This window comes from Pieris rapae, chromosome 16 (genome assembly GCF_905147795.1).
Source record: "Pieris rapae chromosome 16, ilPieRapa1.1, whole genome shotgun sequence".
NCBI classification, from domain to species: domain Eukaryota; kingdom Metazoa; phylum Arthropoda; class Insecta; order Lepidoptera; family Pieridae; genus Pieris; species Pieris rapae.
Window position 1 is genome coordinate 6,491,550 of NC_059524.1, and position 13,661 is coordinate 6,505,210.

Genomic DNA, 13,661 nt, shown 5'->3' on the forward strand with positions numbered 1-13,661 from the left:
TTTATAGCTGTATTATTTACAACTTGACGGTCAATGACTGTTAAATTAACCTTTAATAAAACTTTTGAACATTTTCATTTGTAATCAAATCGTAAAATGATATTATTTTATTATTGGTATACTTTATTTACACATATATTATGCCAGTAAACAAATATAATTAAAAATCGTCACAGCAAATTAACACATAAATTAGATGTGTTAATTTGCTCTGACGGGAGCTGAACGAAAACCAGATAAACAATATAGGCGATAATTGATATACGTATAATATAATATGTGTTAAATATAAATGTATCTCAAGAAATATAACAATTTTATATAATTGTTGGCGGGTGACGATTATATATTACATTATTTAAGTAAATAAGACGCAATGGATTTTTTAATTTCAAGTTAATACCAATACAATTATTTTTAAGCAAAAAAGAGCTTCATTAATTGTTCATTGGTCATTAATATACGCGACAATGCTACCCGGCTCTTGAAACATTAGCTTCATATTACAATACATTTTAGATACTTACCTTATCTTATTTGTATAAGGTGTTATAATCTAAATCAATTAAAAATTAAATTTTGGTTCCGTCAGAATAAAATTATTAAAACGCCATCTAGATGTCTGATTAAGAAACAATGCCAAACCGCTTTGCTTTAAAAGTTGCACTGGTTTATTATTTAGTTTACACTAGTGTAGTTTCAGGGCGGTGTAGAGGTGGCGCTGTACACAATACGCCAAATATTTTTTATAATAATCTTAAAAAATACTTGGTTTTGATTTAATTTAGTGAAATTCTACAAAATTGTAATTAAATATTCATTATATATCTAAATAAAAGTAAATCTAGAGAGATTTTCTATAAAAGTTATTTAACGCAGTTTTATGCATTTATTTATAAGTTTAATGCAGAGAGGACAGAAACTAGTTAAAATAAACAAAACTTCGTGTTGGAATTGACAACGTTATCAATTATTTATAATAATTCATAATAAACGATAAACACAAAGTAAATAGAATTTTCTAATGTGTCTTATCATCAGTGAAACGTGATAAATACAATGTTGTTATCGATCTTCAATTGATCTACAGGCTCTAGGTTTTTCAAATAATTTCAAAAACAATTTAACGATTTTAGTTAGGAAAATCACATAGTTTTATAAGTGTTTCAATATTTAAATATCAATTTGAAAGTTGCAGCAAAAATAACTTAGTTTAGCACGTGAGTAAGAAGCTATATAATCGATAATATGAGAAGTTTTTTAAGTAAATTTTATAATTGGTACACATTAAAAGTTAAAAAAAACATATTTCATATTCCCCTGTACTAACAGAAGAATTCGTTCATGACCGGCGAAGGCAGCTTGTTTAAATTCCTATGTTAAAAGATTTCTCGCGGGTATTTATTGTTTTATATGTCTTTTTTAATATACACACAAGTTTTCATGTTAAATAATTTCATTATTTTAGGGTTATAAAACGCCTCTTTTCTATGCCATAGATTATCCGAAATAAATGTGTAATACATTTAAAAACATCAAACCTAGTACATTCTGCCCTTCGCCCCACTCTTGACAAAACCTTAATTGCAACCAGTTTTCGTATTACCATCTCTTGTACTATCTGCCTTTTTTTTCTTCATTTTCCAGTTTGTGGTTTCATTCATTATAATTTCTGATTTTGCTCGCAAGGTGTGTTCCTTCATTTATCCAATATCCTTTCGTATACTTTTTAACGTCACCTACCCTTTTTTCTTATATTGCGCTGATTTTAATATAAATCAGCCTAACTCTTTTGAATAAATACTCTTTATGTCAAGTCTCTCAGTGACAAGGATGCGAAAGCCTAGATAGAGAAAGGCGTAGTTGGCATACCTGGACCAAATCGGAGGTACTAGAGAAGGGACAAATTAAAAGTACTCATAACTAACCAGCATCAAGCATGCATGGTGAATATCATGTAAGCGAATGAAGCGAGACAGGTATATTAGGACAGTAGCAAGTGAAGATCCGTGGTGTCTGCCTACCCCATCCAAAATAAATAAGAATCTATATGCTGTCTTATCCATTTCAACTTAACAGTGGATTTCGTTCTGTCCAAATATGTTACTTAGTTATTTACATTAAAGCAAGTAATTAATGTAATGGTTTAAATAATTAAGGCAACACTGTAATTAGGTATTACTAAGCATAACTAAAGGCAAACTACCTTACATCAAGTTGAATAATTCAGACGTTCAATTATTATGACTAAAACTATTTAAAAAATAATTTCAAGGTTAATGAGACAAAGAAGTAATAGTATTAGTAATAATTAAAAAGTGTTAAAATTGTCATTTACCGTCTGTGGGCACATACGCTGCCTCGCTATTAACGCAAATAATGTATTTCAATGTATTTTTTAATTGTTAATATTCTTGTCAATCTTTTTAATTAAGATAGGAGTGATGACTTCCCAGTGTGTGTCGTAAATGCGCGTTGTGTTCGGGTCTGCTAGCACACGTTGCTGGTAAACTTAACTTCGTAACTTATATTGTTAGTGTAATATTTTATGTAAACAAATTGTTAGTATAGTTCAAGGCTTTACGTGATCTCTTTGACAAAAGTTATTTACCGGCACGTAAGCTGTAGATTTTTTATCTTATCTTGTCGGCTTCCTGACAAAAAACCGGATAGAATCGATGAATCAATCAATGTTAAATGTATCTGTAGATATAGAACGGATAAAATGAAGCGTCGCGTACGGCAAACAAAAAGTAAGGTGAAGGTAGAGAAAGGTGTGAAGGATAATAAAGGAAAACTTTCACCGGTTCTGGTACGAAATCGCTGCAAGAGGTCTGGTCTGGAAGCTGTGAAGCTACATCTGCAAGTCACCGGGGGTACCGGCAGAACATCGCGTTCTGCTACAACGGTAAGTGTTTATATGACTAGGCAATAAGAGCTAGATTGGTGACACTTAATGATTTCTTCGCCTATACGTTGGTCTGATATAAAAATTTATTTAAAATAAACCTTATTTTATCATTAAAAAAATATTACTTCCATTATGATCAAGTGGGTTACATATATTGATATTTAAAAATTTACACAAACATAACATATATGCAGGTTTTGGTCATTGTCAAATCGGTAGTTAAAAATTACAATATTTGGTCCACGCTATTCAATTGTTTCATTTTCTGTTATCAGTTAAGGTATACATCGTTAATACGTTTATACTTCGTGTTTCAAAAATACTAAGTTAAAAGGAGAAAACAAATTTTATCACAGATCATATCTGTGGATATTGATGCGAATAATTAAAATAAAAAATGTAATACTTTAACTTAGAGGTGGTATCACGACCACTATTAAATGACAAATGCTAAGGTAATAAATACCAGAGACAGTGACGTCGTCATCATGTGATTCTGATCACTTCTAGTTGCCGCGAATAGATATAATATAAAGAGTATAATATAAACTTCAAAATATCCAAATTTTATTTTTATTTAAAACTAACTATAAAGTTTCATCTATCTTTTATAGGTATTTTAAATAAAATACCCCGATCTGTCTCATGCTTCTATCATGTTTATTTTTTACTTTTCAAGATCTGGGATCATTTATTTGACATATATCAATGTTCTAATTAATGTTGTATCAATTTTTGATTGCCTTCGCTATATAGTGTATATAGCGAAGGCTAAAGAAACATACCAACAACATTATACAAATATTATTTTTTCTACTAAGTGGATCAAAAGTGCGTCAATCGATAGTATTTGTTCTTAAAAAATAATCTGATTAGATTGTCAAGTACATATTTATCAATCTTATTATTGTAAAGACTAAATCAGAGTCAACCTAATTTAATTTGACATATCTCCATATCAAGAAACATACAACCTTATTCTGACTCGACCTAAAAAATTGTTATAAATATTATTTAAATCTCAGATTGTGCCCATTGATTCGACATTTTGTCTTTGTATTTTTAAATATTATTTCAATAAGTATAAGTATAATAATATATAAGTATAAGTCTATGGTCAAACGATTACTTTGTCTGCCTACCACATGTCAAGTATTTCTTAATAGTTAAGTAATCATTTTTTCTTTGGAGGACGCGTACATATATATGTATATAAACCAACGTTTCGAGTGTTTTCTTGGACAGCGGTTATGTAAATAATTGCCTCTTTTAAAAGGAGTTTTATTTAAACTATGTACCACCCACAAGTTTACATATTATCTATGTTTATAATTTTTTTCTCAGCTTTTCAACTTTCATATTAAACATATCTTAATAATTGTAGTGCTTTATGGATTTAATTAGATTTTACTGATCGCTATCGTTTCATATAATATTTTGATTAATTTGACTGAACGATGTTATTTTTGTAACCTCTTCATACCTAAATCAATGTATCACTTACCATCAGGTGAGCCTCCTGCCCGTTTGCCCCCTGTTCTATAAAAAAGTCACGTCAGTAATCTTCAGTAATCACTTTTATTCGTATAATAAAAGTGATTACTAAAGGTAAGGTACTAAAGGTAAATACTTGTAAAAAGTGTAAATGAAAAAAAAATTAAAGCAATAAATCTTAAAATAAAGTTGATAGTATTCGTAAGATATGGTGACAATAAACCAAATTATATACCTTTATTATGAAGTTTTTGTTTTGGCATAAAGTCATATGATATACTAAAATTTTCATTTTAATTAAATGACATAGGAATTGTGTGTAACAAGTATTTTGTTTTATATTCACAATTAAATTTATCTAGACCAATATGAAAAAAGCATTTATGTATATATTATGTAACGCAGTCTTTTTAGATTAAGGATTAATTTACATTTCAATAACTATTATTTAGTAACTTCCCTTGTCAAAGTACTAAGCAAAATATTCTGAGAGTTGTTCCGTCTCTAACCTAACCTCTAGTAACTACCCTTTACAATAAAAAGAGGTAAGATTTGTATTTGTGCATGTTTGTAAGGAGAGAATATTTCGAAAATTCTCATAACAAGAAACGTAATGACGCACAAAGCCGAGACAGTTTTATTTTTATATTATTTTCCTTTTTAATATAAAACTTGAACATTTAATGATTATTATGAAATCATTATTTTAGTATTAATAATGAAGCTCTTGTTAGTTGTTTGTAAACCGATTTAGGAGGTTAATTGCCTGATTCACGTGAGAATATGACCTTAAAACCTATTTAATATCAATCATGTTTTAGTAAATTTCTCATTACATTTTAGATGATATTTAAAATAATAGCACAAATTACTGTTAATAACGTTATCCCACGGCGTTGGTACACATATAATATGTACTAGCCGTATGTAATATTTTTTGAAGTATAACCCTTCATTCAGGATGGACTGAAATTTCTAAATCTGTTGTATTGTTAGAATTGCATGCACAACCAACAGGGTGGCAAACGCACGATTGGCCAATAAGTCTTGGCTTGGTAATCTCTACCATCACATTTATATGAACATTTATATCTGTTTTCGGGCAAGGAAATGTAAAGTGGTATTGAGATAAAACTCGTAATCACAAAGATTTACTTAAACCAAGTTATGATATAATTTATTTTGAAGGAAAAATGCCCGAGTCACGATACTCTTGTTTACATAAGGAGTTTAATGGTCATTGTTAATCTGTGATAAATGCGATGTTATATTCATTACCTTATAGTTATCATTTTAAATTTATGTATCTGTGATTTCGTTTTCATTTCTGTATTATTTTTGTAATTTTACTTGTAAATTATAGGAATCTTAAAATGCCTACTAAAAACGAGATCAATTCATTATCATCTGAGATAATGTCAAAATATATCTCAACAAAATCTGAAGTGATTTGTGGACGGTTTTGCCACAGTGTATAGAATTTCCATTAAACTGATAATAATAATAAATATCTTATATCTTTAAGCGAGCAATTCTTGGAATCGAACCGGCTTCAACGATTTTCATGAAATTTTGTATACGGGGAGGTTTCGGGGGCGATAAATCGATCTAGCTAGGAATGATTTCTAGAAAATGTAATTTTGTTCGTGTTTTATCAACTTAAACACAAACATACTTTTTTTATTGGAAGAAAAATAAGAAAAAGGTGGCGTTTGAGTAGTCCCAATTTAAACTGAAAAATGACTCTTCCTGACATCTATCGGCGACTATTAGTACTATTTTTTTTAATTGATTTAACGACGATCTGCATTTGCCATCACTGTTGACAAATCTTCATATTTCAAAAATTTGGAATGCACTGCAGAAATTAAACGTTTTATCATCGATATTGTTAATAAAACTTACCGTGTATTGGCGATAGAAAAAAATATTTTCATACAAATTAAATAATTACATAATTTTTCGTTTAATAGTAATAGCCTTTATTTAATGTTTAAACACAAGTATATTTCAATGTTCATTTAGGTATCTACCTTATTATATATATACCTATTAGGTATATACGTGTGCCCTTTTTTGGCATAGGCCTTCTCCAAATCCCGCCATTCCTCTCTGCACTGAGCCACTCTCTGCCGCGTTGCTTGCTTGAATTTGACCTATCCACCTTATATGTTATCTTCCTCTTTTTTGTTTGCTATACCAAACTAGACAGCAGGTTAGTAGTTTTTGTTCCACTTTTCTGTTCTTCCACTTTAGTTTATTCATCGTAACATCTATAACTTTAGTTGTTTTTCTTAAAGCTGTTTTCTTTATACATCTTTTCATCGATCTTTGACACACCGGTTGCCACAGCTTGGATTATTTTTAAAATACTTAATTAGAATTGTAATCTTTTTTTGGCGGTACGGTAAGCTGTGGGTGAATTAAAAACGTTTTTTATATGTGCTAGTTTTTTAAATGAATACTAGCGGATCCGACAGACGTTGTCCTGTCTACACGTCTTTAATTTCAAAATTTCAATTTTTAATAAGCCATTTTGATGAAAATTATTATTCAAATGTTATGACAATATCTAACGATCCAGCACATGGTCACACACGATATAACACAATGATAACAAAACTTTTTTTAAATTTCGGGACAGACTAAAATTAAAATTCGAATATTATTTAAAATTTGACACTGCGATGGTCTGTCGGATCCAATGTAAGACATTCCAAAATCAACAACAACTAATAAATTGAAAATTAATTTAAAAAACATTGTCCAGCGGACAAAATTGTGAATCTAAACCATTCCCAGATCCCCTTGAACACACACAAAAAATTTCGTCTAAATCGGTCCAGTCGTTTAGGAGGAGTTCAGTCACATACACACTCACACAAGAAATATATATATTAAGATAAGAAAAGTTTTAAAAAAATCTTATTGTGATTGTAGCTCAATTATACATAAAGGTTCTAGTGCTTTCTGTGTTCTCTTTACTAAGCAAAGTCATTATTTGTCTCATTTATTTTGTATATATGTTATGTTAAACATAAGTGTAAAACATAAGTGGCACCTCAGGAAGTGTTATAAGTGTTTTCCTGACAACTTCTATGGGCTTGTTGAAGTGTATTTTCTGATGATAATGTTAATCCTAGGTAAGGATGTTTTTATTAATTTATATGCGTATTAACTGTGGTCTCGTGCCATCATGATTTAACGTGCAGATTCATAAAAACTTATAAATCTCACTAAACTGTTGATCAAATATATAAATAACCTTTTATATAGGCCTCTACCACCTAGGGCCCCAAGATGGTTAATGAGTAATAACATTATATATAATAGCCGCCAATATGGCGGCCTTTATATATGTGAAAATTACCAACGGTCAGCCGCGCTAAAGTAAATATAACCTCTTGTTCATATTCTTTATCACCTTAAGCACCTCGTGACTTCAAGATCGTGTTAGCCGGCACAGATATAATATAGAAGTTAACCAGCATCAACGTAGTGCCTACACTGTGCTCGAATACTGCACTCTAGGTTATGTGTTTATAATCTGTGATTACAGGAATTGTTATAACGGTAAGTGTCGATGCCGGCAAATAAATGTATTAATTATTATAAATGAGATTCTTTTTTCTGTTTTTAAATTTAAAAATATGAAACTTTTTTTTTAACTTCCCCTGTGGACCAAAGTTTCAGTCACAGCTACGTAATAAATTAATCGAATTATAAATTATAAATCGTAATAAATTTAGTTAATTTTTAATCAAATTAATAGTGACAAAATTTTGCGAGTTTATTTATATTATACATTAATATTTAATTGATATTTTGGATTAACTACGAACTAATAATAATACATTATTTTATATTTAAAGTACTATTTTATTACAAGCCATAAACCTAATCTATAGATAGATTTTTTAAAAGTAACAAAATGTTATTTAATGTATATTTAGCAAATGTTATGCATATGCATATAAGTTCATAAGTTTAATTTATAAATTATTTATTCTAATAAATAATATAGTTTGTCTTGCAGTGTTTAGTCATCAGAAAGGATTGTCATAAAATAAATTATTATTTTGATAGTAGATCAAATATAAATTATCAATCCAGTGATTTTTGTTTTCTTCCACATTCGGAAGTTAACATTTATACTTGTTCATAATAAATTGTTTTGGTAATTTTAGTTCCGGCTATTAGTCTTCAATTAAATCGGAACCTTCCTTATATGTATACTATAGACTCAACGAGCTTAGCCTTGTCACTAGTAACAAAATCGATTCAAATCACTTACTCATTTAAGCTGTGGTTCGGCCACAGCTTAATTGACGAATGTTAATTATGGAACATGAGATAAACAGTATTCCACTTCATTAAATTTGAATCTACAGGCATCCCTACTCATCGGCAAAGAAGAGTATAATAGGCCAACAGAAAAAGCCGGCCTAAAAAACTCTCGTTATTATTTTAAAAAAGCAAATTAAAAGAAAAAGCTAAGAGAATTATTACGATGTCTCGTCTACACTCGTCTTTTATATCAAATTAAAAAAGTACACGCACACCATACAACTTTTAGTTGAACTTTACATCGCCCACCACGACCATGACAAAACCTTGCTTAAAATTTAGGCTATTTTCAAGCAATATGAAAAAATAACAAAGGAAATTCAACACGCGTTTATTTACGCACGGTAACCAGTTTTGTAATTCTCAAGAATATTTCCTTGAGATGAACAGTGTCACGCAATATAGCTGGATCATAACAATGAAAGAATATTAATTCACAAGGAAAAAGTCACCATAATATTTTCATATTATTTATTGTATGCGTTATACTTGGATTTATCAGCACTCGTCTTATGGATTTAATGTTTGCTGTAAAATCAAAACAATTCAACAATTTATATCACTTCAGTAGCTGAACATAATCTATACCTTCATTATCACATCGAGTGGATTTTATATATAAAAAATACGTTTTACATCCTATTTATTAATCAAAATATCATCGCTCAAGCGTGGAAAAATTAAATATTGTAGTAAAATATATTTTTATAAATATCTATATAAAACACTAAATGTGTTATATCTTAAAACTATATTTTTCTTGAAAAGTTGTATAAGCAGCATAAAATGGTTTTATTAAAATAATTAATTACAGCGTCAAAAATTGATTCGTTGTCGCGTCTTCATATCCTAATTGATTCAACTGGGATTGTGTAACCTAACCTTATGTTATAGACGTTAGTATACGCAGGACATTGAAACACAGCTAACATATAGATGTTACATGTATATTTGTTGTTTTTAATCCTACTTATTATAATCATATGGGACTAAAATGGTATGTTATTTTCCTAATTTTATTGCATATCTTAAATAAAATTATTATTACATTGTTTTAAAATGTTGTTAGGATATAAAAATATTTAGTTTATTTACAATTATAATATTTGTATAGTTTTGACTTGAAAGATTTTGGGTTTACCCAAACTATGAGTATCTTATTACACAATGGATTATATTTATTTTAATTAAATGTATTGAATAAGAATATTATATATGATGTATATACATATAATATATACTCAAATAATAACTAGGTACTCGTAAATTTATCCAAATAATTAAGCCCGCTAATTATCTAGATCCGTAAACATTACTAAACAGCGTTTATTCGCTACTAATAGTGATAAATGTTATTTACCTAATGCTTATCTTGTAACTGATGTTAATTTGACGATCGTGATCTATGCATTACAGTATTTGATATTAGCATTCAGTGACAAACGAGTTAACAGTGATATTAACAATAAACACGTTCGTAATATTTTCATAGCGTCTGAAAGTTATTAAGCTGCCCTTGACTTTAATAACTAACAGATGGACATTGATTTTGTATTGGGATTTTCCTGATATCTTTTGTTAGATATGTAGGTATATCGATAATTCAATATGTACTAAACTTGTACCACCAAAACCTGCAGTTACTTTTGTAATGAAGTCATTTTAAAATTTCAATAAATAATTACAACATAACTGTTATAATGCATTTTTCGATTCACCAGTGATTTACTATACTAGATGCAAGTGTGTTATGTTAGTATATCTAATCGACATTACACATAAATATTTTTTTTTCTTAATATTTGGTAGTAGTATTTGGTCATTATAAATTAAACTGTAATGTTACTGGCTAAATAGTATTCAGATCTTAGTATAGGAGTTGTAAATAAATAATATATATGTCTGAGATTTTTTTTTATATTCTTAGAAACATATTTAAAGAATCAACGTTTGTCTATCATAACTTAAAAATTTCATCGTTATCTCGTGCGACCTATAATTCTATCTCTTTAAATAGTTAAAGATGCATGCGTTCATAGGAACGCGGTCATTCATAAATGATTTCGTAAGAAACATGCATGAGCAATCCAATTAAACAACCATTGGGGTATATACGACAGAATGTCGAGACAAGTACCACAAATAAACAGTTGTTATGATTGAAAACTCGTGGTTGGCTGCTCGTGAGAGATCATGTGATTGTGATGAGACCACTTAAGGAAATAAATACAGAACATTATTCGGTGTACGTACGGGGGCAATTTAGAAAAAGTTAATTGCTTGAACTAACAGTTAAATTAATTTAAAGATCAGTCGTTAGGTGTTTATCAAATTATAAATTGATATACTTTCACAACAAATACTTATTTTTAAATCAACGCTTGTACAGCAACTATTTGATTCTTCACAGTGGTCCAAGGTCAGAACTGTACTCCCGGAGGATGGTATGCTATCTCCTCCTTCATTCGCTATTTCTATTAATTTTTGGACTTCTTGGCTTTCAGTGACGTACCACCTTCATGCGCATAGACATCAAATCTCACAAGATATATTTGATGACTTTTCTTTTGCTATTCAGGCGACTTCCATTTTATTCTTGCCCAAAAAGATTAAAAAAATAGTTAAATATTTATATACTAGCGGACCCGACAGACGGTGTCCTGCAGGATATTTCAACTGATCAGAATATTAAAAAAGCATGAACGTACCAATTGGAGCGTCATCTGCTGGCCGGATTTGCGAATCTAAACCATCCAGTGTTCCAAACGCATACAAAAAAAAATTAATTCAAATCGGTTCATCCGTTCAAGAGGAGTTCCGTGACATACACAAGTACAGTAGTATTATACATATATGTAAGATCCTATCTTTAAAGTTAGATCAAACTGATCACGATGTGCAAATTTGATTGAAATCGGTTAAGTAGTTTAGGAGTCCATAGCGGACAAATAACGTGACCAGTAAGTTATGTATATTAAGATAACTTTCGTAAAATGCGACTCTAATAGAGTATTGATGATAATTAAATGACCAACTAGATCAAGATTTTCTGAATCCATATAGAAAGGCTTCCCTAGGAAAAATATTTTCTTTTTAACTATCTACTATATCCAGAATATTTATATTGTCCGACACTATCGACATGTTTATATTTTCGCACAGTGAAGTCACAGTAGCGATATTGTGAATATTATGTGTTTAATATCGACATTATCGTTTTGGCATAGTCTGTAAGGCAATGTATGTAGAAATAATAACAGTAATAAATAAATAAATTTAAAATAATTCCATAGACTGCGTTTGAAGCCCCCAGGTGCAAACTGGAACTATAAATCAAAATAAAGGTAACTACCGAGCATTTACCAGACATATTATAACTAAAGTAGCTTCAGATTGCAGCTGGAATATTTCTGCAGTAAGTTAGTGGAATGCGCCACTCGCTGCAAGAAGGCGAGACGACGAGCCCGTTGTAAATATAGAGTGAGAATAGTATTATATATATTAGGACATTTTTTAAATTATATATTGGAAAAAAGACACTGTTGGAGTAGTGGCTTCAGCGTGCGATTCTCATTCTATTCATTCCGCAGGTTCAATCCCCGGCTGTGTAACAGTAGACTTTCTTTCTATGTGCACATTATATATTCGCTTAATCGGTAAAGAAAAACATCGTGAGACAACGTCAGGCATAGGACCTCACCTACCTGCCCATTAGATTATCAAATGATCATGAAACAGATTCATAAATCTGAGGCCCAGATTTATATAGATTGTACCGCCATTGATTTATTTATTTTATATTTATAGACATATATATGTGTATATATATAAAGGTTTTTTTCAAGAAAGAAAGAAAGAAAGAAATAACTTTATTAGACACAAAATACATTAATTGTTTCTATAAAGTATAATGCACTGGCCCCCACACTAGGATTCCCTGTATTGTTGTTTTCAATTGGGCATATATATATTATATATAAGGGCAGGTTTATATATTATATATAAAATAAAAACTTTACATATCTCTTTGTTCAAGTATGATAAAGAGATTATTATGTGTAAATAACATGTCATATATATAACACATATAGAAACATGGCATTTTAACTTAATATACATTTTATAATGTCCTATTGTTTTTCTACTTTAAGCCATAACAAGTAAATGGTAATAAAATGTGGAAATAAGAAGTATGAAAATCATCATAATTGAATAATAAAATTTAAATTATTTTCTTTAAGAGTAATACTTTCACGTCGAATTTAATAGGTTTCCGATAAAAACAGAACTAAGGAAAACATTTTCATTTTCATGTCACGTATAAACCAAGGTTAGTCGTTCAAGACAGCGCAACAAGTCGGCTAAAAAAATGAACATGAAATTATGTTACATTGAATGAAAAGTCAAGAAAAGAAATCAAAATCAATTAAAAAGTCACATATCAAATAGTTTAGAAATGTGTATCAAGCACGAACATATCTATTAAATTAAATATAAAGTAATAAAAACTAAAAATATTCTTTTTGTTAATGATAGTTATATGTGTGATGAATGGCCTTAAACATAAATATATAATTACAAGATTTTCTCCGTTTCTGCTCGAAATGTTTGAGAAGGCGTTATTTTTTTTAATCGACAAAAGCTTGCACAGCTCAGCACACTGTTACATCGGTAACATAACCATAAAATATTATTTATTAATGTGACAAGCACTGATAGCGCCCAAACCCTACCTCAATCCTATCTCAATCCATTTTTTTAACCATTTGAGATAGATATATATTATAAAAGTGTGCCAATAACCAATCGATGGATTATAATATCCATCTGTCGATACAAGCTATCCATCGTAGGTCGGATAGACCTTTGTATTAAAATGTGCCAATATCCTATGTTACACCAGTTTTTA

General features: G+C 29.6%; 1 protein-coding gene across 4 annotated transcripts in view; it reads left to right on the forward strand.

Moving 5' to 3' along the window:
* The first annotated feature begins 2,687 nt into the window (after nucleotides 1-2,687).
* Nucleotides 2,688-13,661, forward strand: part of LOC110995847 (sodium/hydrogen exchanger 9B2) — a 34,667-nt gene continuing 23,693 nt past the window's right edge. For 2 of the 4 annotated variants that reach the window (XM_045631708.1, XM_045631709.1), the window contains exon 1: nucleotides 2,688-2,908. In XM_045631708.1, coding sequence (XP_045487664.1) covers nucleotides 2,726-2,908 — 183 coding nt within the window. In that variant the 5' untranslated portion in view covers nucleotides 2,688-2,725. Of the gene's footprint in view, nucleotides 2,909-7,837; nucleotides 7,979-9,668; nucleotides 9,750-13,661 lie in introns of those variants that run through there. The other 2 variants (XM_022263207.2, XM_045631710.1) reach the window with 2 other exon arrangements.